Raw genomic sequence first — 24,797 nt, 5'->3', positions numbered from 1 at the left:
TGAAGACCTTTCGGAACCTATGAGGCCCATGCCATGGTTCCACCTCACAATCCCCTTCCTTCCCCCTGCCTGGAAATTCCATGAGCCAATTCCTACGTAGCCCTCAAAGGGCACTCTTGGAAATCCTTCCATATCCCCAGCTGGGAATTCAGTTCCCACCCCCACTGTATTGTTTCTCAGCTGCTAGAGACACAGCCTGGTCTGATGTGTCCCATTGGGTATTCACCTACAAGTGTCTCTCCTTCCCTGTGAGGGGGCTGAGGTGGAGGATAGAGGATGAGGAAGTCTCCCAACAGCTTGCTAGCTCCGTACACTGTATAGCTCAGCCCTTAGATGTTTGGGTTTAGTATACCCATCCCCTTTTGCCTGTAAGAAAATTGAGGCTCAGAGAAGTTAAGTGGCTTGCCCAAATTTTGGCAATTTGTGACAGAGTAAGAATTCACACAGTCAAGCCTGTCTGGCTCTAACGGCAGTGATCCCTCCTGCTGGCCCCCGTGCTCCTCCGGCCTGGCTCTTCCCACCACCTAACACAGGGGATGGCACATAATCACTTTTCAACAATTACCCTCTGAATGAATGAATGTTAGAAGTCGTAGAAGTCATACTTTAAAGATATGAAGTGCAACCCACACGTTTGATAAATGAGGAAACAGGTCTAGAGCAGTCTGGTCCCCAGGCCCCTTAACTTGCTCAGTTAACATTTATCAAGAGGCCAGCCCCGTGGCCGAGTGGTTAAGTTTGCGCGCTCTGCTTTGGCAGCCCAGGGTTTCACAGGTTCAGATCCTGGGCGTGGACATGGCACCACTCATGAAGCCATGCTGAGGTGGCGTCCCACATGCCACAACTAGAAGGATCCACAACTAAAAATGCATAACTATGTACCAGGGGGCTTATGGGGAGGAAAAAGGAAGAAAATAAAATAAAATCTTTTAAAAAAAAAAAACATTTATTGAGTGTGAACTGAGAGCTGTGTGCTCAGTTCAGATCGATTTTTGCCTTCAAAGAACTTAGCCTAAATTCGGAATACAGATATCTTAAAGCTAGCTGACAGTTACCGAACCCTTAATACCTGGACTTGGCTCTACACACATGAATTACTTTAGAGCTTACAGCAACCTTATAGGTAGTCCTGTTAGTTATCTCCACTTTACTGAAGCAAATTGAGGCTCAGGGAGGTTACAGAGCTAGTGTTGAGTCTGGCACCAGAACCCAGACAGCAGGACTCTGGAGCCCCTGCTCTTAGATGCTGCTCCCACCAACTCCTCACATAGATAGTCATAATACAGGAGGCAGTTGCTGTAGTGGGGCCTGTGGGCTGTGGGATACCCAGTCATGGAAGGCAGGTGAAGTGTTCAAGATAAGCTGATCAGTAGACTTTAAATGAGTTGGAGCTACTAGAGGCCCACAGAGTTACCGAAACCCCAGGAAGGTGGTGGTGGTGGTGAAAGAGGGGGTGGGAGAAGGAAGCAGTGGCCAGATCATGAAGGTCCTTATATGCCATGCTCAAGAGTTGAGTGTCGATTTTGGTGTAGGTGTAGTAAGGAGCCACTGTAATGTTCTCTCAGGGAAATAACCAACTCAGATTCACACTGTGGAAAGGTCACCCCAACTGCTGTGTCCCTGGCATATTGGGGGACGCAGGGGGGTGGCCTGGAGACAGAGCCGGGAGATGAGTTAGGAGGCTGCTGTAGTAAAGAACTAAGGTAATGACAGTGGAGGTGGAGATATGCGGACAAATATGCAATATATTTTTAAATATATAATCAACAATACTTAGTGACTGATTAGCTTGATGAGGAAGAGATGGAAGCCAAAGGTGAACAACTCCAAGATTTCTAAAGCAGCTGAGCTGGTGCCCAGCGAGATGATGAACCAGGAAAAGGAACATGTTTGTGAGGCAAATGATGAATTCAGTTTGAGGTATGTTGAGCTGAAGTGCCTGTGGGATGTCTAGGAGATGTTTGGGAGATGACTGGGATATGTGGGTCTAAAGCTCAGGAAAGATCTGGGCTAGACACCCTGATTTGGAAAACACCAGCAGGTGGAGTGAAGCCACAGAAGTGGATGAGTGTGTGTGGAGTCGGAAGGGCAGAGGGTGGAAGAAAGAACCTGGGAACACTACATTTTCAGGACTTTTCTGCTGTTCTTTCCACTACCCCAAAGAGCTTTTCCTTACCTTTTGGTTTCAAGTCAAAATAAAGGAAGACACAGACCTTTATCCATCTGATTTATTTACCAATAGCTATAATTTTGGATCTAACTGACACCCCTTCTTCAGTTAATTTGCCGCTAAAGAAGGTCAGGGAGACAACTTCAGAATTTGCACTGGAAGAGGGGTAAACATGGAGAGGCTGGCACGGTGATAGGAGGGTCAGGGCTGAGCCCCTCAGGAGTAACTGCCTGGCCCTCCCAGGGGGATGACGAAGACTGAGATGTCATCCCCGGAACCCAGCTTGTTGTTGGGGAGACGCCAGCCACGATCCCGGGGGGTGCCCCGGGCCCCCAGGACCAGAGCTTGGGCCAGAGCTGTGTACCTGCCAGGAGCATATGTGCACATTCATGTACCAACATGTATATAGGAAGATAGACACACAGGCCCTGATGTGGGTCCCCGAGCATTGCTTCCCTTGCCCCACCCCTTCCTTCCCCACTGTTATCCCCTTGCTGCCATACAACCCATACCTGCTGGGGTCATTGGGCTCATAGGCCGACAGGACCTTGTCCACCGTGGTGGCTACCTCACAGTCACTAGTGACATCCCACAGTCCATCTGTTCCCAGGACTAGCACGTCGTCTGGGCAATGCTCATACTGCGTCAGGTCATACACTCGCACCTGATAGGCAAGAGGATGGAGAGGGACCACGGGGATAAAGGGACCTGGGGGGAAAGCCAGCCTGAGACCCCCAGAGGAGGGAAGGTGTGGTTCGGGGCCCCCGTAGGGCTCACCTCAGGGAAGCAGGAGAGGAAGGGCTTGATGGGCAGGGTGGAACTGCAGACCTTGAGGTTGTGGTCTCCCAAGCCCCGGGTCACCCCGATGGTGGCCATCACTCGAGCCTAGAGGAAATGAGGAGGGGGTGCTGCTATAGCCCTCTCCCCGACTCTCTGGAACTGAGGACCCCTCCCAACCCTACCCTCAGGTAGAACCTCCACCTCCCTAGAGAAGTTGTGGTGGGTCCTCTTGCCCTCTCCCACCTCTACCATGGAGTTTACCTTTTTGCCCTCCCCACAGACCAGAGGAAACCTGAGATCCTCCAGCTCGATCTTTTTGTAGGCCCTGGGAGGGGGGAGTAGAAGAGGCATCACCTAGGCATCAAAGCCCCTCTCCCCTAGGAGCCACTCCCCTCACACAAACCCCTTAGAAGGGCCACATCCCCCCAGCTCCCAGCCTAGTCCAGCCTCTGGCTTCCACCTTGCTGCTGGTGAGGGATTGGTTGTGTTGCCATGGGAACGGGCCCCAGCTCTGAGGGAAGTGTTACCAGCCGGTCATGTTCTGGTCCCTGTACAGCATCCTCTGCCCCAGCTCCTTGGGCTGAACTCTGCGGGGAAACTCAAGGTGGGTGAATTCACCACCCAGCAGCTCTGGTTTCAGGAAGCCCTGGGGTTGGGAGTGGGCAGAGAGAGCAGAAGGGCCAGGGGGGCATTAGGCTTACAGCACACCTTGGTCTAGAGATGATGTTAATCACAGCAGACCCTTAAAAGGAGTTTACTATGTGCCATGCACTGTTCTAATATTAACATATATTAATTCATTTAATCCTCACAACAACCCTAAAGCAGGAACTATTGATGCAAATTAAGGGAACTATCAAAGGTCACACAATTAGCAAAGTACTTGAACCCAGATTCAATCCCCAGCAGTCGAGCTCCAGAGCCAGTGCTTTAAAACACTAAGCTGTACTGCCTCTCAGGGGCCTTTGCTGTTTCCTTCCCCATCCTCTGAGTCCACTTCCTTCCTCACTTGGGGCCACAGTGGGAGCCCTGGAGCAGCCCACGAACTTCCTGCTGCACCCTCCACCAGCTCAGCCCTCCATAGTTTGCAGAGCGGCCTTCCCAGTAAGCTCCCAGTAAGGAGCTGTCTGTGTGGTGGGAGTTTGAGAGTTCTTGGGGACATAGGGTACAGAGAGGTAAAAGACTCAACAGAGAACGGGAGTAGAGAGTTGGTTCCTACTTACAAGCAGCTGAAGACGCTGGCGCTCAGTCTCCGGGGTGAACTCCCGGGACATTGGGATGATTTCACCATTCCGGACAATGATGGCTCTGCCCAGAAAAAGAAAAGGTTTGGGCTTGGCTTTCCTCAGCCCCCTCATGGAGAATTCCAGAAAGACTAGGCCCTCTCCATAATGACCCTTAGGATCCCTCACCCAGACCCCTATATTTTCTCCCCTTGTGGATATTTCAGGCCTTTCCCTATGTCTGTGATCCCTGCTGACCCGCTCCAATATGATTTTTAGCACCTGCCACCTCACTCTCTTCTATTCTCCCATCCCAGAGAGTATGACCCCTGTAGCCATTTTCAAAGTCCCCCCTCCATACCTGCTGTCACCTGCATTGGCCACATACACTTTGCCTAGCAAGTAGACCACAACCAGTGCACAGCAGCCCCCCTCCACTTGGTGGCCACGCCGCTCCCGGGCCATCTGCTCATCCTGCCACGTGAGGAAGGGTCAAAGGGGGTGGATGAAGAGGAGGTTCCAGGCACACAGCCACCCACCCTCCATCTGCAGAAATAAACTGGCCCAGCCAAGCCACACTGAAAGAGAGGAGGGAAGACATGGGTATAACTTCCCCTTCTCCTGCCCTCTGAACTAGGCTCCGCTCAGGCTCTCAAAGGTGTTGTGAATTCCCCGGGGTCACCCCCTCAGGCCACCCGACTCCCATACAGAGTTGACCAGAGTGTCTGCTTAGCAGGCCCTTGGCCCAGACTGTCCACTCACCATGAGCTGGAAGGCATTCTCAATGGCTCCTACTACCAGGCTTTCATGGGTCACTTCCTTCTGCGAAGACCAGCAGGACTGAGGACCAACCAAGTGAGAGGAATCAGAGGAAATGGGGGCCCCTGGGGTGGACGGGAGGCAGAGCGGAGGTGGCGAGGGGTCCTGGAGTATTTCTACCAGGTCCTTTAGCTGCTCCCGAATGTGGCGATGCAGAAGCCGGGAGGCCATTTCAGCAGCTCCGCCCCCTGCATGCCCATCAAACAGGCCCCAGTAGTAGAAGCAGAGTCCCTGGTGGAGGAAAAGCTGGAGATGAGTGTGTTTGTGAGTGTGTGTATGTGTAATGCAGGAGAAGAGCAAGACTCTGGACATCCTTATAAACATCAGAGAGGAGGTCAGAGCCTGGTAGTAAAGGCAAATTAGATTTATTCACTTATTCACCAAAGGCCTACTATGTGTCAGAGAAAGGAAAGCATCAAAAAACCAAACTCAGAGGATAAAAGATAAGAATAAGTATTGGTAATTAATTAAAACATCCATAAATTCATAAGCATCTATAGTTTAAGTGGAAAACTAAACATTCATACGGACATGGTAGAATATAACTGATCAATGCCAGATAAAAGTTCTATTCCAGAAGATGGAAAGTCAGTGAATTAGGAGGTATGTCTTCCACATGTCTCAGATTGAAAACTAGATGCCTGGAATCCCTGAGGAAGTGTCACTGTGTGTCTGGAGGCTAGGAAAAGGGGTGGGGGCTTACCTGGCCTCGGCTAGGCTCCCTCGGTGCCCCGGAAACACTCCTCCGACCTTCCACATACACCACTTCACAGCAAGCCTGGTCCTCATTGTGCCGGCTCTTGCCAGCGTTGATGACCCTGCCAGGCCAGAGTGACCACATCAGGTTGGACACCAGACCAGGTCCTGGAATAACCCCCACCTTAGACACACACACCCTCTCTGGCCTGCTGGCCAAGTTGAGAAAGGTCACAGCCACCTGGGATCCAGGCCAGAGGGAGGAAGAGAAGGGAGGCAGGGCAAGGCACAAGGAGTACTGTCTGGGTGGCAGGCCCTACCGTCTCCTAGAAAGACGAGCAGCAGCACCTGCCTGCCTCAGTTCCCCCATCCCAGGCAAAGGGGGGCATCTCTAAGGATACTGCTGGGGGAGGGTCTGCATAGGGGGCAAGAGGTTTTACTTCCTTTTACCAAGACCCTACACCCCACCCTGAACCCCAGAGAACTCTTCTAGTACCTTGTCCACAGCACCCCACCCTCATGGGCATGACCACCCTTATCCTAAAACCATTCAGTGAAAGTTTTTGCTGCTTTGGCAATGAGGAAGTGTTCCAGCCCACATCGGGAAAGAGGAATTGAAATAGGGTAGGAGAGGAAGCCCACCTGGACTGCGCAGCGGCCACATAACCACCAATTCTTCCCAAATAGGACGCTAAAAGAGCTGCTTGTGGGGCCACGGGCCCACCAGCCACCACCCTCAGCGACCTCAGAGGCCCCATCTCTCTCAGTGCTCCGCTTTCCCAGCAGATGCATTAAAAATACACGCAGTCTGGTAGCAAGCCGGCTGCTCCCGCCACTCCGACCGCTCCGGGCCGGGGATCCACTTCCTCGCCTGGCCAGCGCAAGTTCACCCGCCGAGGGGCGCTCAAAGGGGACCCTCCCGCTTCCCCGGGCGGCCCCCTCCCCCGTCCCTGGGGAAGACTGCGGCCGCCTGGTGTCGCGGGCTATTTCTGGGTGTGGAGGGGGAGGGGAACGGTAAGAGGAACAGGGAACTGGGGCGCTGGGGTCGGGAAGTCCAGGAGCGAGTCTTCCTAGCCGCCATCTGCCCTATTAAAAGGGACCCCCAGCTCCTTGAAACCCCTCCTCCCTTAGCCATTAAACGACAGGGCCAAGACCGAGAACTGGCCAACTCATCCTTCTCTGGCCCTCCACCCTCGGGCTCCGGGAGGGAAGAAGGTCCCGAGGCGGCGCGGATGAGGGTAGTCAACGAGCTGGAAGGTCCTGAGGAAGGCTGCACCCGACTTGAGAAAGGGCTGGGAGGGAGTGCGGCTCAAAGCCCAGAGGACTGCAAAGGTCCTGGGAAAACGAAACTCCTGGCACGGAGCGCGGCGAGGGGAACGCATCCCAGGGCTCGAGATGCTGAGGTGGGGAGGGGGTAGGGGTGAGGTTGCCACCCCAGTTAGGGAGCCCCTGGGGGCGCTCACTCGGCGTAGCCTGTGCTCCAGGGCAGGCGACGGCCAGTGTCCGGAGGGCTTTGCACAGCCCGGCCAGCGTGGTCGTCGGCGCGTCGCAGCCCCCCTGGGCTCAGCTGCAGAAAGGTCGGTCTGGAGAAGCTCGCTCGAGCCTCTACTGTCTTCGCGGGCGCCGCGCTCCCGCCCCTACTCCTTGCCGGAGGGCTCCTGGGCTTTTCTGGAGGGGCGGCGGGCAGCGCGGAGGTCGCGTTGGGTAGGTCCGGCGACTTGGGGCGCGGAGGCGGGGCGCCCCCGGAGCTCACCAGGTGCGCCACGGCCGAGCGCACCCGGTTTAGCATGCTGCCTCCCTGCCCCGCCCTCGGCCGTGGCCCCGCCCCTAGGCAGGCCCCGCCCCCTAGGGCCGGCGGTGGGCGGTGCTCGGTCCTGCCGGTTCTCCGCTGCCATTGGCTCGCGCCGGGCAGGGCCGGTCCCCGGCAAAACTTCCTCCCACTTCGGGCCACCCCAGGAGCCGCCCAGCCGGCTCGCGGCCTCTTCCCCGCCCCGTTCCGGCTTCGCCCTGCCTCAGCTTCTTTGGGGAAGAAGGGTCTGCTGTTGTTGGAAGGGGACGGAGAGAAGGAAACCCTATTTCAGTCGTGCTCTGGATTAGAATCAGCTAGAACTTCCCCATTGTGACGGGAGGGTGGTGTCCCCTCGCCCCTCGGTTCGTTGTGGCCAGCCCACCCAGAGGGTGATGGAGCTGATGACCTCACAGCGAAACCAGCCGCCTCGGCGACCGCTGAGTGTGAAGCACCTGGTGTGACCACACCTCTGGCTGGGGCTGCTGGAGAGAGAGTGAGGGCGAGCGAGCTGGTGCTGGGTGCGGGAGTGCGGGGGATGGGAGTTGTAACAACCCAGGCTGGAGCCACCACCCTGAATTAGGGAGCGGAGGTAAGGTCCTGGGCCCCTGTCGGCGGTGTTCCCGGTGAAGACCACCTCTAGATGTGGGAGAGCGGTTACCAGTTCGACTCCACTTTCTTTCTCAGGAGCCAATCTCCCCCCACATTTGGACCTTACCTGACCCCAGCAGGACTAGTTAGTAAGGATAACAATAACAACAACTACTACCGTTTGTTGAGGACTTACTACATCATAGGCCCTCTACAAAGCACTTTCCATGTATTAGGCCATGTATACCTCACACCAACCCCTCAAGTGGGTTTTATTATGTTCTTTTTACTGATAAGGCAGTACTGGAACTCCTTTCATTTTACATGACTTGCCTCAAGAGGTCACACAGCCAGTGAGGGATTCACATTCCCTCACAGGGATTCACTGTCACTCCCTGGACAGCCAACTTGATTCTGTGTTAAGAACCAAGCTGATCTGTGGGTCTGACAGAGGAAGGGTTAAGGAGGTGAATGGCAGAGAGAAGGGGTGGGGGGTGCCTTCTCTCCCACCCTCCTCCTCCTCTTGAGGCCGAGGCTGAGGGCAGTCCCAGGATGCTGAACAATCTCTGTGGCTGCCGCCAGGGGGAGACAAAGGCCAAGCTAAGCGCCTGCCTGCGGGGAGGATGGTACCTATGGTGGAAGAGGTCCGTACCTAAACCTGGTGTCAGGGAATTGATCACTAGGCCTCCAGAGGAACCTCCTACCCCATGCATGGTCCAGATGGGGACAAGGCCCTTGTGGTCCTAATGCAAGTCAGGGGTAGCCCTCAGGGACCCCTGGCACCCAGCTGAGGGTTGGGACTCTACCTCTGAGCTCCGCTGGCAGAGTGCTGCCTGATCATAACCCTCTCCGTTCCCTGGGCTAAACTGTGCCCCTAGAACGGGTGGCTTTCCTGGCAGCTTCCACATGAAAATCTCAATAGTCATTCAGGTTTGTAGACTTGTTATAATTATGCCTGCACTCTGAACAGAGACAGCCAGAGAAAAAGAAGTCATGAGAAAAAAAATCAGACCCTAAGGCACATACAGGCAGACCGGGGGACAAAGAACATGCTGTGCTATGAGTATTTCCCTCCTGTTTGAGAAAAACTGGAGCCAGCTCTAAGATAAATGGCATAAACAAAGGCAAAGATTGAAGAAAAAAATATAACATCCTGGCTATTTTTATTATTCAGTGTTTCTGGGACAATTTACTTACCACTTTGCCGTGTCACCCAGCTCCCTAAGCCCAGCTCTTCAAAGCACACACCAGGGTGTGGCTGCAAGTGGGCCACAGAGCCAGGACCCAGACACCCCCTGGCTCCAGCACCAGATGGTCAGCAGGGACGTCATCGGCTCCCTTGGGCTCCAGAACAGCCCCCTGACCATACCCAAATCCTAAGGCTCTCCTCTCCCTGAAACTCTCACCTCCTATTCCTGGCATCGTCACACCTCCTCCATCCTCAGACTGCCCCAGAACCTGGCGGGAAGATCGACACCTCTACTTGTCCCTGAGGCAGCAGAGAGGAAGAGGGAGAAGGAGGCAGGGTGGGAAGAAGCAGACTTGTGAGATGCTCTGCTCAGAACTGAGACTCTCTGCTCTGGCTGGCCCTGCGGGGGGGGGCATAAGGCCTCAGCTAGAACTGGGGATTGGGCATCCTCAAGACGGGTCCCCTTATCCCCGGCCACACGCAGTGGCTCAGGGCCCAGAAACGGGCTTCTTCCCATTGCCTCTCTCCTCCCCATTACTCCAACTACAAAGCCCTCTTAAACCATACGGAATGTCCCTCACTTTGAGACAAATTCACAGACCACCTCCTTCTCCCATTTGTCTAATACTGTCACATCTAAAATCTTACCCTGTAAAAGAATTATAAAATTGCAATTATGTGGCATTTTTTTTGATTAAAAAGTGGGTCTCAGAGTTTGGTTCCTAAGCTGGGGGTCACACCCACCATTCATAGGGACCACTCACAAGCCTATGGTAGCCCTCCTGCCTGCCCGCCTCTACCCTCATACCTCCCCTGGGCCTTCCTGTCCCTGAGGACGCCACTCCTGGGGTAGAGATACTTGCTATTCCCGCCTCGATTTTAACAGCGGAGGGTTAACATATCAATCTAGACGAGCGTTGTAGACTAGAATTTTGTGCAAATAATTGGAATATTCTATATCTTTTCTGCCCAATACAGTAGTCCCTAGCTCCATGTGGCTATTGAGCACTTGAAATGTGATGAGTGCGAATGAGACATTTAATTTTTTAACTTTATTTAATTTACATTTTAATTTAACCACATACGGTTAGTGGCTACAGTATTGGACAGTGCAGTCTAGAATCTTCAAGGCTCAAAACCCATGAGGGTCTGAGCAATCACTCCTCGCGCTCAGCGCACCGCCCCCCCCCCGCCCCGTCCCCTCGTCCCCTAGTCCCCAGAATCCCCAAGACCTCGAGAGTTTTGAGGGCCCTCACGGAGTTACCCGAGCCTGCACCGCGAAGAAGTCCAACCGGGCGGGACCGCGGGGGCCGCGGGTCTCTCTGCCTTCGTCTCGCCTCGGCCGCCAGGGGCCGCTGCGTCTCCCCCCGGCCGGCCAAGCGCTCCGCGGGTGGCGGCGGCGGGGCCCGCGCGGGGCTGGTGAAGCGAGGGCGGCCCCGGCGAGAAGGAGGCGGCGGCAGATGAGCGCTCCCCACCTGCCGGCCCGAGCCTCGGAGGGACCCCGGCTGAGCTCTGCAGCGCCGACGGGCCCGGAGCGGGATCAGGCATGACCATGATCCCGGTTTGGCCAGAGCCCCGCTGCCTCGGGGACACAGCAACTTGGTAAGGGGGACAGGGCTCCGGATTAGACAGCACCCGAGCTGGCCGCTCCAGCGCGAAGTCTGCCTTTCCGAGTCTTGGTCCCGGGCTTCGAGGCCGGGGGAACCTCAGGCTGGCGGTGGAACCGGTGACACCGCCGTGGGCCGGGTAGGTCTCAGGCGTGGGGGCTCAGAACGTGGAGGGAGTGGGCCTTGGGGGAGGGGAAGGTAGGGAAAGGTTAAGAGGGCTTGTGGATTCCATTCGCAACCCGAGGCTGCTAGCAGACTGCTAAGTCAGCCTCAACATAACCTGGATTGGGGTTTGGGGAAAACGGCCTGGGAAACTGAGGCAGGAGTGTGGAAGCCCCAGAACAAATCCCAGAAGCTTCCTTCTCCAGCTGTCTCTGAGGGAGGGAATAGAATGCCAGAGAACCCAGCTCAAATGGCCACCCCCAGTCTTTTGGGTCTTGGGGTTCACAGGAGAGATGAGAGAGCTGGATTGGAGGGTGTGGCAGCTCAGAGAGAAATGGGATGGGGACCACCAGAAAGAAAACAAAGCTGCGTTTGTAAGTATCAAAATGAAGGTTGTGATATGGACAGGGAGAGGAGACACCTACTCAGGAAAGAGGTACATCTAGAAGGGCCCATAGAGTACACCCTTTCCTGGGGTGCTGGCACCATTTCCTCCATCTGCCCCCATGGTCCTCTCTAGGCTCTTACTTGGGGGAGCTGGGACACAGGGCTCCCCGTCCTTCCTGGGCCCCACCATCCTACCTGCCTCAGTTCCACCTCCCTTTGCAGGCTGAGGGAGGGAGGAGAGGTCGTAGGGAGAAATGGAGAAGCCCTTGGGGCTGTGGCCTCTGAGGCTCAGAGACCTGGAGGACCCCCCTTCTAGCCTTCAGGAGTGGGAATGGGGCGAAGGCGGCGGAGCTGAGCCAGCTCCATATGAGTCCAGGAAGCAGGTGCGACGGGGAGAGGAGGAGGAGGCAGAGAGGATTCAGGACCTCAGGGGCCTCTTCCAGCAGCGTTCTGTCAGATTCTGCTCAGGAACCCTTCCCTGGCCTTCAGCTCCCTCCCAAGGCCAGGGAGGTGAGAATGTTGATTCTTAGACACCTCCTACCGTCAGCCCCGCTTCACTCTGGGGACAGAGAGACTCCCTCAGGCCACTCTTCTCATGTTCCCTACCCTACATGTTGCCAGAATCTGCAAGGACCCCTGTGAATTCCCAGGGCAGAGGAAGGCTCTGCCCCCTGCCCTGGCATCTTGGGGAACAGCTTCACAATTGGGTTCTACTTCAGTGCCCAGCACACCCGCTTGACTTCACCCAGACCCCGTTCACCCCCTGCAGGACCATGGGCTCCCTCCGTCCTTTATACAACCTCTTAAGAATCTTTCCTACTTGTCTAGGTAGAGCGAGTCTGAGGCCAGTGGATGAACAGACAGAAGCTGAAAGATCCCAAAAAAGGTGAGTGAGGAGGCAGTTGAAGAGGGAGAGTTGAAGGAGGGAGAGTGATCCGGCATCCTATCCAGGGGAGCATCAGGGTCCTGGCATTTGGTTTGGCCTCTGGTGTTCCCAGCACTGTGCTGGCACCTGAAGGAGCCCAGCGATGCCCCAAGGGGTCAGCAGTGCAGCAGACGGGGTGGTCCAGGCACCTTCTATGCCTGGACAGCTCCCTGCCGCTCTGTGGCTCTGCTTTCCTGGGATTCCCTCCATTTCTAGCCCACCCTCTGCAACAGATCTGGAAAGCCTAAACTATCAACGATGGAGGAGTAGAAGGAATGAGGAAGAGAGCAGAAGCAAGGTGATGCAGTGGGACTAGAGCAGGCTTCTGGGCTCTGCCACCCACGTGCTGCCTGGCCTTGGGCAAGTCATTTGACTTCCATTAGCCTTGTTTCATTTCTTCCTTTTCAAATTTAAATTTGTTTAAATTGAATTGCTATTACCTGCCCACGGTTCAAAACCCAAAAAGTGAAAGAACAATAAGGAGAAAAATAAATCTCCCTTCTACCTCTGTCTCCCAGCCAACCATTCCCCTTCTTGGTGGCAATCAATTGTATTAGTTCTTTTTTTAAATATTTTCCAGAGCTAGCTTATGCATATTTGAGCAACATATAATCCCTTCCTTTTACACATTTTTTTTTTAAAGATTTTATTTTTCCTTTTTCTCCCCAAAGCCCTCCTGTACATAGTTGTAGGTCCTTCTAGTTGTGGCATGTGGGATGCTGCCTCAGCATGGCCTGATGAACAGTGCCATGTCCGTGCCCAGGATTCGAACTGGCGAAACCCCGGGTTGCTGAAGCAGAGCACACGAACTTAACTACTCGGCCACGGGGCTGGCTCCCCTTTTACACAATTTATGCACAGCACCCTGCACTTTGCTTTTTTCCCCTTAATAGTGGGTTATTGTTGGACATCGTTGCATGCCTCAGTACATGAAGCCTTTCCTCCTTTTTACAGCTGCCTAGTTGGGGCTGCATTTGTACAGATGCTCCACAGTGTGTTTAGCCAGTCCTTTATGATGGTTGTTTAGGTCGTGTCCAGGCTCTTTGAGTATCAGTCTGCTCATCTGTAAAGTGGGTACACATAATCCTCCTTTGTAGTTCAGTTGGGAAGTCTTCAAGAGCATATTTGTGAAGTGCTCAAAAACTAGGTGTCAGCCTTATTGTTCACCTCGTGTCACAGCCCTTCATGGGACCGTATCTGGTTCGTTGTTTAAGACCCTTCTTCAATGTCACTTCCTCCATAAAGCTTTCCATGCTTCTCCCAGCAGGACAGTCTCCCTTCCTGCTCCCTTTCTACTGTGGCCCTCACCACTTTCCATAGAGAGTGTGCCGGGCTGAGACTGCCTGGGGATAAGGTGTGCATCCCAGCCACCTCTGTGCCTCCCAGCATGCCTGGCACAGAGGTGCTAGAGCTGGGCACTGGGGGGAAACCTGCCTGGAGTCTAGCAGGTGTCACTCTCTCTGCAGGATGCATGACAGGGCTGCGCAGAACTGGAGCACTGGCGGCTGGCTGCTGGCACTTTGCTTGGCTTGGCTGTGGACCCTCCTGGCCTCTGCTTCCTTGCAGCCTCCAGCTCCCACAGGTTTGAAGGAGGTGGTGGGGCCTGGGGAGGGGGTTTCCCAGGATGCCTGGAGAGCTGGACACCACCCAGCCCCGTTCCACAGCAGGCAGATCTCCAAGATGGATTGAAATCCACAGATTCTAAAGGTTCTGCCTCCTCTTTTGTTCTTCACCCAGAAAACTCTGCCCACTCTGCTCTCCCAGCCTGGAGAAGGCATGGGCAGACCCATTGCTCACCTTCCCTTCCAGGCTGGAAGGTGTTCTGCAGGGAGAGAGGCCTGAGGGTGGGGGCTTAAGTCTAGCATCCTGGCCTAATTCTGTGGTTTTCCTTCTGGGATGGCTAAAGCCTGTGTAAGCGGATGATCCTCCCCACGCATTGTAAGCCCCCGGGGCCCTTGCCCTCACCCAGAGGAAGCAGGGGAGGTGGGGGTTGGTGTGGGACTCCATCTTTCTTCTGCCCAAGGGCCAGGCTCTGCCAATAGGTGATGAGTGTGGCCTCCCTGGGGAGGAAGGAAGGACAGGAACATTGTGAAGCGGCAGAGAGATTTCATCTGTCTCCTCCTCCCCTGCAATTGAAAATCTCTTAAACACCCCTCCCCTAAGCTGGGAGGAGGGGTTTGAGAACATCCAGGGAGGGCGGGAGGCAGGCAGGGTTGCAGGCCTGGGCTGGGAACCTGATCCTGCGCTGGCGCCTTCAGTCCTCGTGAAGCAGGGCACCTGTGAGGTGATTGCTGCTCATCGCTGCTGCAACCGGAACCACATCGAAGAGCGCTCCCAGACTGTGAAATGCTCTTGCTTTTCTGGCCAGGTGGCTGGCACCACGCGGGCAAAGCCCTCCTGTGTGGACGGTGAGTGAGAGGCCAGGACCCGGGAGGAGGGCCTGATCAGAGAGATAAGAAGATGCGTCTAGGCCTCACCATCTGCTGGGGATACAATTTCATACCCATCCCAGGGCTTCTGTGCTCAGAGTCTCAAATGATGGGGTAACTTCTGCAGGGGAGAGGGCAGCTGTGACCATCCCCGTTTCACAGATAAGGAAGGGCCCTGGTATGCGCTCGCCTTCCCTCATCCACGCCCACTGCCTGGCACATGCACAGACGCATTCCCTCACACACATCCTGTCACACCTCCCGTCAGACTCATTGCCGTACACTCACTTCTCTGTCACTTCTCCAGACATGGAATTCCTCACCTACTGCTCCTTCCCAGGCCTCTTACACGTGCCCTCCTCTCATTCTCCAGCAGACTTTACCCTCCTCTCTCATGGGCACATGTGTATTGCTCACACGTGCATGCCTTCATACCCACCCCCTTTCCCACGGCGCCACCCATGCTCATTTGCTCATGCTCATGGTGGCACTGTAAGCATGCCCGCTTGTGCTCACATGCACGCCTGCTTGGCACTCTTGGTCTGTAGACCCCTCCAAACAGCTCGCAGACTTGTTCACGTACACCTAGGGAGCATGTTGAAGACTGTGCCTCTCTGCTAATGATGTGGTGGCTCAATTCACGGGTTGCCTTAGAGACGACTTCCCCTGCCTTCCCCCTGTGCTGTCTTTGATGAGGTGTCGCTGTCACTGGGATTGAAGTTGATGCGGTTGTGTGTTCAGGCCTTAGCCTGAGTCCTGCCTCTCTGGGCAGCCCAAGTAGGGGAAAGACAAGGGGAAAATGCAGGGCTCAAAGCCCGGGGTGTGTGCAAAGGTGCACTTCATTCTACATAGACCCCCTGGACTGCATGCTGCACTTGCAGGGGGCTTAGAGCTGCCTCACTGCCTCCTGCTCCCACAGCCTCCATTGTCCTGCAGAAGTGGTGGTGTCAGATGGAGCCCTGCCTGCCGGGGGAAGAATGTAAAGTGCTTCCAGACCTTTCGGGATGGAGCTGCAGCAGCGGACACAAAGTCAAAACCACCAAGGTATCCAAGGATGGACACTGCATCCCCCCACTGTTCCCCCTTCACCTAAGCTGCTAAAGGTGGGAAAGGGGGCACAAGAGCCTTGAGGGTCTAGGATGTCAGTGTCCAATGAGATCTGCAAACCGTGTGAGCACATCCCCGGACAGTCCCGCCGAGTTTGTCCTAACTCTGGGGACCCAAGTTAGGGCCTCTGGATTTGAAATTCTCTATGTCCTTATGGGCAAATTCCTGATGCTCCATGTGCTTTGGTTTCTTCCTCTGCCTAGAGCAAGTTTGCCTCCCAGAAAATGTCAGGTCTATAAGAACAAAGTAGAGAGTTGAGGAAATTATCTAGATAATTCAGTGGCCAATCTCTACAGTAGCCACTCTGCCCTCCTCCCCTACACAGGCCCCACTCCCACACTCCCATGATTATTAACTTCCTACAGCTCACACCTGCCTTCCTCTAGTCCAACTGCCGTGACAGCACCCGAGAGGATTATTATTTTCATGGTTTGCTGCCTGCCCTGCAGAACAAGGGTAATTAAAATTTTATCAAACTCGTTAGCAATTCCACGTGTATCACGGTTAATCAGTTGCATCGCTGTGTCATCGCCATTTGTACACATGAGTGACACTGTGGGGCAAGCCAAAACTCTACCTCTGCCTTCCCTCCCCACCACCGCACACAGCAAAGGAGCAAACAGAAAAACAGAGAAGGGAAGGTGGCCCTCGGGGTTCTGAAGAGAGCGGAATTCTCCTAGAGCACGGAACAGAGGGAACTACAGCAAGAAAAAGTATGGCTGCATATAAAGTAGAGCTTCCTGTCTGCAGGCAGGTGAGGGAGACAGCCATTCTGAGGATATGGGAGACTAGAAGAGAGTGAGACCCACCACAGATCTTGTGGCATTTGCCACCATGTGATAGGTTTGGGTTTGTAGCACTGTGCTGGCCCTTTGGATGGCTCTTCTGCAGCAAACAGTGTGAGGCGCACCTGGTTTATGTCTGCAAGGGACCCCCTCCCCCCCCGGCCACATTTTCCCAGTCTGGACTGCTGCACGGGGAGGGGATGGGCAGCAGCGGCCTCTCCGTGGCCTGCATGTCCTGGGGAGTCTTGGGCATGCTGGGATGGGATAGGCCTTCCCTTCTCTAACCTTCCTCCATTACTTGCTTGCTAGGTCACACGATAGCTCTTGGGGTCATGGCCTGGACAGGACAGCCTGACTGAGCCACAGACTGAAGAATGGTATCCGGTTATCAGCCAGCAAATATGGAGATTCTCTTACGTGGACACGCGGCCCTGCCAAATGCAGCATCCCTCTTCCAGGGGCGTTTCAGTTAAGCTGCTCAGCAGAGGTGGACAGATCTCCAGCCACATACCTAGTGTTGTGCTGTGCTCTGCCGGGGCACACAGAAGAAGGTCAAGATACAATTCCTGCCCTCGAGGAATGTCCAGTCAAGTTGGAGAGTTGACAAAAGACAATTTAGATAAGTTAGATTAAAGCGTGTGGTATCAGACTGTGGCTTCTGGGCCATATGCTGTGGGCGTGTTGGGGGCATGGGGCTGAGACTCCCACAGCTCTTCAGCCACCCCCTGGCCACAGGGCACAGAGACAAAGGTCACATTCTCTCCCTACCACTTCCCTTCCTCACATCAGTCCAAAGACCCCAAAAGCAGCTGACATACTGAAGGAAAACCTGCTCCCCTTATGCCAGACCAGCTGGATCTCGTTTGGATGGGACTGGCTTGATCTGGGGAAGGAAAGCAGAGATGAAGCCACACAACTTCCCAGCAAAGCTTCTGCAGAGGCATGGCCTGGTTTGGGCTACTCGTTGGGTAGGGGATGGACAGGACCTTAAAATCACCCCCATACAAGCTCCTCAGGTTTTTGTTTATTTGCTTCTTTTCAAAGATGAGGAAACTGAGTCCTGGAGAGGTGAGGTGACTTGCTCAAGGTCTTACAGCGTGGGCTCCCAAGTCTCTAGGACTGCTGCCCTTTCCGTTAGCCTGGGTGCTGGGACTCCAGCCTGGACGTTCCATGTGTTGTTTTCATCTCAAGAACAGGAACCTGCAAAGAACTGGCTGGACAGCAGAAACATTTTTCTTGAGAGAGGCTAGGGCAGGCATTTTACCCTAGCTCACTGTTCTCCTATCTGAAATAATCCAGAATACACACCAGGATGCAGGGCCATTGGATCGCCGCTCTGCCCTCAGCCCCTAAAATTCCAAACATACCCATGACAGCCCAGAGGTCACTCAGCCCAGTTATGTCTGGGGCACTCTGAGCTGGCAGCCCCATTGCCCACCTCTGCCCGTCTCTTCTGGAGTCCTTAGGCTGTAACTCTTAGAGGCTCTGGCTCCAAGAGGGGGTCTGAGTGGGGTCCAGGGCTGATCAGAGTCCTCTCCCTTCAAAGGCCATGCTGGGCGGGAGGGGATCCCCTGCTGGGCTGGATGGAGCCTCTGTCTCAGACTGAGGGCTGGGACAGTCAGGCTGACACACGGGCTTCAGGGACTCAGAGACGCGGGCTACTTGGATATCTCATCAGGAAGAGAATGACAGCCTCAGTGACTGCTGGGATCAGCTGGGATCACTGGGATTTCAGGGTGTGGTGGGGGCCTTGAGGGGAGGGCTCTCAGTAGAGATCGACCTGGACAGGGCTGAAGTCTGACCCTCAGAGAAGGTGAATGAGACAAGGGATTGAGTCTGAGTCTCAGCCTCTCCCTTCTCTCCCTCCCTCACCATGTGGTAGAATCAAGACTGTTCACCCCACTCCAGGGTTTATCTTCTTGTTTTTGTTTTGTTTTGTTTTTGGTAATGGGGTGAACAATGATGCCACCTTCTCACTAGACTGTAAATATCAGAACTCTGAAACTTTAAATCTCTGCAGGTAGTGGGGTCGTCGGAGATTAGGTCAAAGATTTTCATCACCTCCTTCAAGGCTGGGGAATTGATTAAGGGGTTGGTAAACTTTTTCTGCAAAGGGCCAGATAGTAAATATTTTAGGTTTTGCAGGCCACATATGGTCTCTTTGGCATCTTTTGTTGTTGTTGTTTGTTTTGTTTTAAAAAAAAAAACTTTTTAAGAATGTAAAAATTATTCTTAGCTCGAGGGCTGTACAAAAGCAGGCCCCAGGCCATTCTTGGAAGGTTGTCAGCCCCAATGACTCTTTGCAGACCGGCAGTGTCTGCAGCTGGGGACTGCCTCCCAGCTTCCTAGCCTGCCTTCAGTGCAGTGGCAACCTGAGCGTGAGGGCTGGGTCGGGTTCTGTTTTTCTTCTAATGCTCCTTGAGAGATTGGTGAGTGAATTATTTAGGCTACGAATGAGACAGCTTTAGCAGTCAGACAATAAGAGCCTGCTCTCCTGGAGGCCAGGCTGTGGGCTTTTCCACTCCCTCCCCACCCGCCTTGTGACTGTCCCGGAGGAGGGGAGAGGGCTCCAGCCCTCTGCCTGTCTGTCTGCTGCATCCACAAGCCTCAGGGCTTTGAGCTGGGGGATGAGCCTGACAGAATGGGGATGATGCTGTACGAATTCCCCCAGGCTGCCAACCAGCGCCAGCCCTGCCCAGCTGACATCCTGCTTCCCTGACCTCCCTCATCTCTGCTTCCAGAGAAGACCTCCTTCCTTTGGCACATGCTGGGATTTGCTAATGCATTTTTTTAATCCCTCAAAGCCTCTGTTTCCTCCTGACCTATTCGTATATGTATTTGGTGGGCTCTGAGAGGTGTCCCTTATATGGCCAGAAGAGTCCCACAGGGCGAGGGGTGGCAGAGAAGGGAAAGTATCCCACCTCCCAACACCAGCTACCTAGGGTCCTCTTTCCAACCAAGTCAACCTCTGTGCACATTTATAGCTGCTTCAGTGCAGTTTAGGAATGCAAATTAATCTCCCTGGAGCATAGGGGTCCTGGAGACATTTGTCTTCCTTTCCCCCCTTAGTAGGATGCCATCTCAGATTCCTGAAGTTAGCTGCTATCCCCACCTCCTCAGCTGTGGAGGCCTCAGGAAGGTTGCCAACTACAGGAGATTGTGTGGCTAATTTCTGTGACCTCCTGGCAGTTTCATTAAGGTCTGTGAGTGACATCCTAATTAATGGCCCCAGACAGTTCCTAGAGTTGAGGCTGCAGCTTCTTAAAATTACAAGCTTAGAGCTAGAAGGGATTTTAGAGATCAGTTCGCCAACTCTCTCATTTGATAGATGAGGAAAGGGAGGCTCAGAGAGATTAGGTAATTTGCTCAGAGTCGCACAGTAAACTGGTAGCGTGTCCTGCCCAGTGATCCAGACAAGTGCTCTTTACATCACTGCACACTGCCTCTTTACTCCAGTAAAGACAGGGAGCCTGAAAAGAAGCCAGGATTTTAGCACGGATGAATGTGAAAGATTCTCATTCCAAAATCACCCACCCTGTCAGTGCAAGGGGACAGAACGAAGAAGAATGGGAAGCATTTAGAAATATATACACAGAAAGAGGGAAGTAGAGACAAAAAGCAGGAATTGAGATCACTCATTAAGAAGAACATCAAAACACCACAGCACAGCACGAAATAATTAAAACTGGTGCCGCATCCAACACAGTTGATTTTTGTCCTTCCTGCAGGAGACAGAATGGAGCGCCTATCAACCTTTGGAAGACCTGTGAAGCCAGTCTTGATGGCTTCTGGGCTCTTTAGACCCTACGGTGGGGGTCTGCAAACTACAGCCCATGGGCCAAATCTGGCCCATTGACTGTTTTTGTAAATAAAGTTTTATTGGAACATAACTATGCTCATTTGTTTATTATTGTCTATGACTACTTTTCTGCTATGACAGCAGAACTGAGTTTGCAAAGAGACCATATGGTCCACAAGGCCTAAAACATTTACTATCAGACCCTTGATAAAAAACTTTTACCAACCCCTGCCCTAGTGTGTTTATTGAACCTTTCTCAGTACACCCTTACAATCTAGAAAATGATGACTCTATGTTGTATTTCTGGGTTTGGGAGTTTTTTTTGGAGGATATGCTTGTGTCCTCTTTAATCCTTTCCAGTGCTGCCTGTGAGATCTAACAACCAAAGAAATGAAGACCTAAAGACTAAGACAGAGGCCAAGAGAAAGACTTGAAACACATACATCAGTGTTTCCCTAACATGTTGTCACACCCCAGATCAGCTCAGTTCATATTTTCCAAGTTCACGTAACTTCTTTTAAACTTAAGGAAAGTGACTGCATGTGCACCCCTGTATGAAGATGTAATGGTGTATACACGTATGCTGCTGGTGTTTCTGTGCATCCGTGGATTTGAGTATCTCTATGCCCACAGCAAGGATGATATTCAAACTATATAAAAACTAGTTCAGCGCAGAGACTGACTAATCAAGACAGACGTCAGTACGTCAGTCCAGGGCACGCTGGCTGCACGTAGCCCAGCACACAGCAGCACGTTCTCGCTCCACCTGCTGTGGCTGAGATGGGACTTCAGAACAGGGGAGGGCTCATTTCTCCCTTCCCGCAGTGTGAGCAGCCAAGCTGGTTCCTGACTTCCTTGGGCTTGTGATTTGTCACTGAATGTGGGTCCGAGTGTGTGCTTGGGTGCAGATGCTACTGGACTTAGATGGCTGTAAACATTGTATTTGGAATAGACACGTAGACTGGGCATAAGGAGGACCAGGCAACTGCCTTTCAAGCCTTACATGAGGGTACAAACTCCCCTTCAGTCTGTCTTAGAGGAAGAGGATTCCAACCATTTTCAAACGCTGGATTGATCTACATGCTGAGTAATTGGCAATACACCATCACTTCTGTTAGCGAATGTCTACCATGTGCCAAGCACTGTGCTAGGCTCTTTATTTAGTAACAGTATGTTAATGGGACTCTTCCCATCTCAAAATTTGAGCACAGGCCCTAAAGGTCAGGAAAAGAAGAGTATCAGCAATTCTCAACTACCCCAACATTCTAAATCAAGACAGTAGACTCTACAGATTTGTAAAAGGATGGTCATTAGACCATTACCCACCTCCGGACTGTGTAAGAGAGGGCTAAGAGTTCAGGTTGAAAGGCATGTGGTAATGAAGATTCATCTGGAGAGGGTGGTCACTTCCTTCCTCCCCCAGCCAAAGGGAAGGTTTAGGTGCTGATTCTTTCTTACTATAATCCACTTAAGAGGGAGATTGCAGAAAAGAACTCCAGGAGTCTGACTTGAATCCATTGGAGTGCAGTGGCAGAGAGACTCAGGCCTGAAAATAATCTGAAGGCAAGTGGCTGTGACTGGCTTGCTGGCCTGGATAGTGAGTCTAGAGAACTATTTTGGGAGTGAGCTGCACCTCGAGAGCTTAGCAGAGCATGGATGTTTGCATGTTTTCCAAGGGCCAGATGTGTATTGCCCAAGAGGGCTGCCTGGAAGGGATAGGTGACCCCAGCTAGGGAAAGACTGCCAGGAGCCATGAGGCTGAGAGTCACAAGTGGCCAGTGGGAGGGAGTATGGCCCATATCAAGGGACCTGTTAGTGGAAGATCCCCAGCAACAGAGGATCTTATAGAAATCCAGGAAAATGTCCCAGAAGATCTTGTCCAAACCCTGAGATGGGAAGAGAGTTAGAGAGGCTCACAGACAAAATAGTTTGCTCAATATCAAGCAGCTAATAAATGGCATGTGGTGTACTCTTTTGTACTCTGTCAATTTGGGTAAGCTGAAACTACATTTCCCAGAATCCTCTTCCCTGCATGATTCTAGATTAGAGTTGTCCAAAAGATTAATTTGTGAATGATTGGGAAGGCAGAAAAGTTCAGTAGTAGCAATTACTCTGTGAAAGTTGTCATGACTAGAAGTGCCAGTAGGTTCCAGGTCCCCTCATTCCACATGAAACTTTTCTTAGCAATTCTTGGTTCCTCCAACCGATGGCAACCTCAGGCCAACCCACAGCAACCCCAGGCCAACCCCCAGATGGAGGCAACAGGCTTCCATATAAACTTCTCCACCTACTCTCTAGGATCCTGCTCTAACACCTGGACATGCCTGACTTCAGAAGCGTTGATTAGTGTCTTTTCTCTGATCCACCAGCTTCTCCATTCAGTTGGTTACTTCCCCAGTTTCTCCAAAATGTGTAATGTCTTATTCCACTAATAAATCCCTTATTGCATAATACTCTTAGTGTTTCTCCTTCCCTGAATGAATCCTGAATAATATCAGTAGTATCAATATCAAATCAAGATCAAATACCATTATAGCTACTGGAAATGGTTCTAGAGGAATAGAATCTTGAGGAAAGGAATCTTGAATTGATCTGATTACATTTAAAGGCATTAATAACCCTGTTGTCAATGGTAAAGGTGACACTGGTAGACTATGGCATGCAGTGGCAAGACAGCGCTGTAGTCACTTGTAATCAAAAATCTATAGAAGGCAAGGCTTTGGGTGACCAAGTTTTGCTGCCACTGAACAACTTAATGAAAATAGAAAGTATAATGGGATTATTTGCTTGCTTCTAAGTATACTCAAGAAGTTGGAGAAAGAAAATTAGGAGCTCTGGGCTTTAAATTCTCAGCTCAAGGCCTGGATGAGAAAGCAGGATTGTTCTATGATTGCCTTAAAAGAGACTCTTATTTCCTGTGGCTGCAGGATTGAGATTTCTGAAAAACACACTCAAAGTAGCCTGGGGGCAGTCTCTACTTTCATTTTAAGAGAATTGTTTTCATGTCCCCTGGTGGAGACCTTCTTCTCCTGGGGACTAGTACCTCTAAACCAGCAAGGCCCAAAGTTTTAGGAAGAAGAAGTAGCCTTTTGCTACTGAACCATTAGGGAGAGCAATGAGAAGAGCTGCTCCCAATTCCACTCTACATTTGCTCCCTAACACATGTAACGAGGGCTATTACAATGGGAAATATCATGTGGAAGCCTCTAGAACAGTCTGTACCTACCAAAATGGTAAACCCAAAGTCACATCATTCCTGGAGAGATTGCAGAGATTAGTGTCGCCATCAGAACTTAAATGATATAGCAGTGGTGACTCCTACCAGATCCTCTTTCAACTTGTCTATTGGTTCTGTGTAGAAGACAAACAGACCTTGGAGAATGGCAGTGACGTAAACTTAATCAGGCTAACTCCAATTTCAGCTCCTATTCAGGACACAATTTCTTTACTAGAGCAAAGACATCCCTTGGGACCTGGTATGCAGCTATTAATCTGGCAAATAATTTTTCTTTATACCTGTTAGTAAAGATCACCAGAAGCAGTTTACTTTCAACTGGCAGGGCCAGCAATACACCTTCACTCTCCTTCCTCAGGGCTTTATCAGCTACGTGGATGATATCATGCTGGATGGACCTGGTGAGTGAGAAGTGCTCTAGATACTTTGGTAAGACACAAGCATGCCAGAGACTGGGAAATAAATCCCTTAGAAATTAAGGAGCTTGCCACCCTGGTAAATTTTCTAGGGGCCCAGCATTCTGAGGCATGTCAAAAATCCCTGCTAAGGAGAAAGACAATTTGCTGCCTCTGGCTTCTCCTACCGGTAGGAAAGGAGTACAATGCTTGGGGCTGGCCTCATGGCGGAGTGGTTAAGTTCACGAGTTCCACTTCGGTGGCCCAGGGTTCCACCGGTTCAGATCCTGGGCACGGACATGGCATCACTCATCAGGCCATGTTGAGGTGGTTTCCCACATGCCACAACTAGAAGGACCCACAACTAAAATATACAACTATGTACTGGGGGGGGTTTGGGGAGAAACCCCCCCCACCCCAAAAAAAAAGATTGGCAACAGTTGTTGGCTCAGGTTCCAATCATTAAAAAAAAAAAAGAAGTACAATGCTTAGTGGGCCTTGTTGGATTCTGAACATAACATATACTTCATCTTCATAGGGGGGCACTGCTGAATTGGTTCTGCATGATTTGAATTATTTCAGGTACCACCTGAAGGTGGGAAGTTGCAGCACAACTGCTCCACTCAGAGGGGACCCTAAAGGATAAGGGTAAAGGAGAATCTTCCCAGTGGACAGAACTTTGAGCAGCACACATGGTTGCTCATTTTGCGAG

The 24,797-nt window shown here is 52.3% G+C and overlaps 2 protein-coding genes across 12 annotated transcripts; one reads left to right on the top strand and one right to left on the bottom strand.

The window, feature by feature from the left end:
* Positions 1 to 2,214: 2,214 nt before the first annotated feature.
* On the bottom strand, positions 2,215 to 7,843 carry PPM1J (protein phosphatase, Mg2+/Mn2+ dependent 1J). Of its 7 annotated transcripts, none has more exons than XM_070607963.1 (11): positions 7,152 to 7,739; positions 5,696 to 5,810; positions 5,113 to 5,223; positions 4,936 to 5,013; positions 4,535 to 4,647; positions 4,174 to 4,258; positions 3,478 to 3,596; positions 3,212 to 3,275; positions 2,948 to 3,055; positions 2,683 to 2,834; positions 2,215 to 2,534 (listed from the first exon to the last, which is right to left on the bottom strand). In XM_070607963.1, the coding sequence occupies exons 1-11, from the start codon at positions 7,475 to 7,477 to the stop codon at positions 2,387 to 2,389; spliced, it is 1,419 nt and encodes a 472-aa protein (XP_070464064.1). In that variant the 5' UTR covers positions 7,478 to 7,739; the 3' UTR covers positions 2,215 to 2,386. The 7 variants fall into 7 exon arrangements, with proteins under 7 accessions (XP_070464064.1, XP_070464063.1, XP_008531172.2 ...); XM_070607962.1 differs by having other exon boundaries at positions 5,113 to 5,238; positions 7,152 to 7,526; XM_008532950.2 differs by having other exon boundaries at positions 4,936 to 5,223; positions 7,152 to 7,843.
* Positions 7,844 to 10,611: 2,768 nt separating this feature from the next.
* TAFA3 (TAFA chemokine like family member 3) lies at positions 10,612 to 20,546 on the top strand. Of its 5 annotated transcripts, none has more exons than XR_011536784.1 (8): positions 10,628 to 10,856; positions 12,239 to 12,296; positions 13,802 to 13,917; positions 14,594 to 14,743; positions 15,684 to 15,808; positions 16,237 to 16,327; positions 16,480 to 16,625; positions 16,966 to 17,305. XR_011536784.1 is itself a non-coding variant. In XM_070607969.1 (7 exons), the coding sequence occupies exons 2-7, from the start codon at positions 11,665 to 11,667 to the stop codon at positions 16,975 to 16,977; spliced, it is 717 nt and encodes a 238-aa protein (XP_070464070.1). In that variant the 5' UTR covers positions 10,612 to 11,000; positions 11,312 to 11,664; the 3' UTR covers positions 16,978 to 17,305. The 5 variants fall into 5 exon arrangements, 3 of the variants coding, with proteins under 3 accessions (XP_070464070.1, XP_008531168.1, XP_070464071.1); XR_011536783.1 differs by lacking the exon at positions 10,628 to 10,856 and adding an exon at positions 10,866 to 11,004 and having other exon boundaries at positions 12,243 to 12,296; XM_070607969.1 differs by lacking the exons at positions 16,237 to 16,327; positions 16,480 to 16,625 and adding an exon at positions 11,312 to 11,920 and having other exon boundaries at positions 10,612 to 11,000.
* The last annotated feature ends 4,251 nt before the right edge of the window (positions 20,547 to 24,797 follow it).

The sequence above is a fragment of the Equus przewalskii genome, unplaced genomic scaffold (assembly GCF_037783145.1).
Source record: "Equus przewalskii isolate Varuska unplaced genomic scaffold, EquPr2 ChrUn-13, whole genome shotgun sequence".
NCBI classification, from domain to species: Eukaryota; Metazoa; Chordata; class Mammalia; order Perissodactyla; family Equidae; genus Equus; species Equus przewalskii.
The sequence above is the reverse complement of the archived record's forward strand: the minus strand, read 5'-3'. Positions and strand labels throughout refer to the sequence as shown.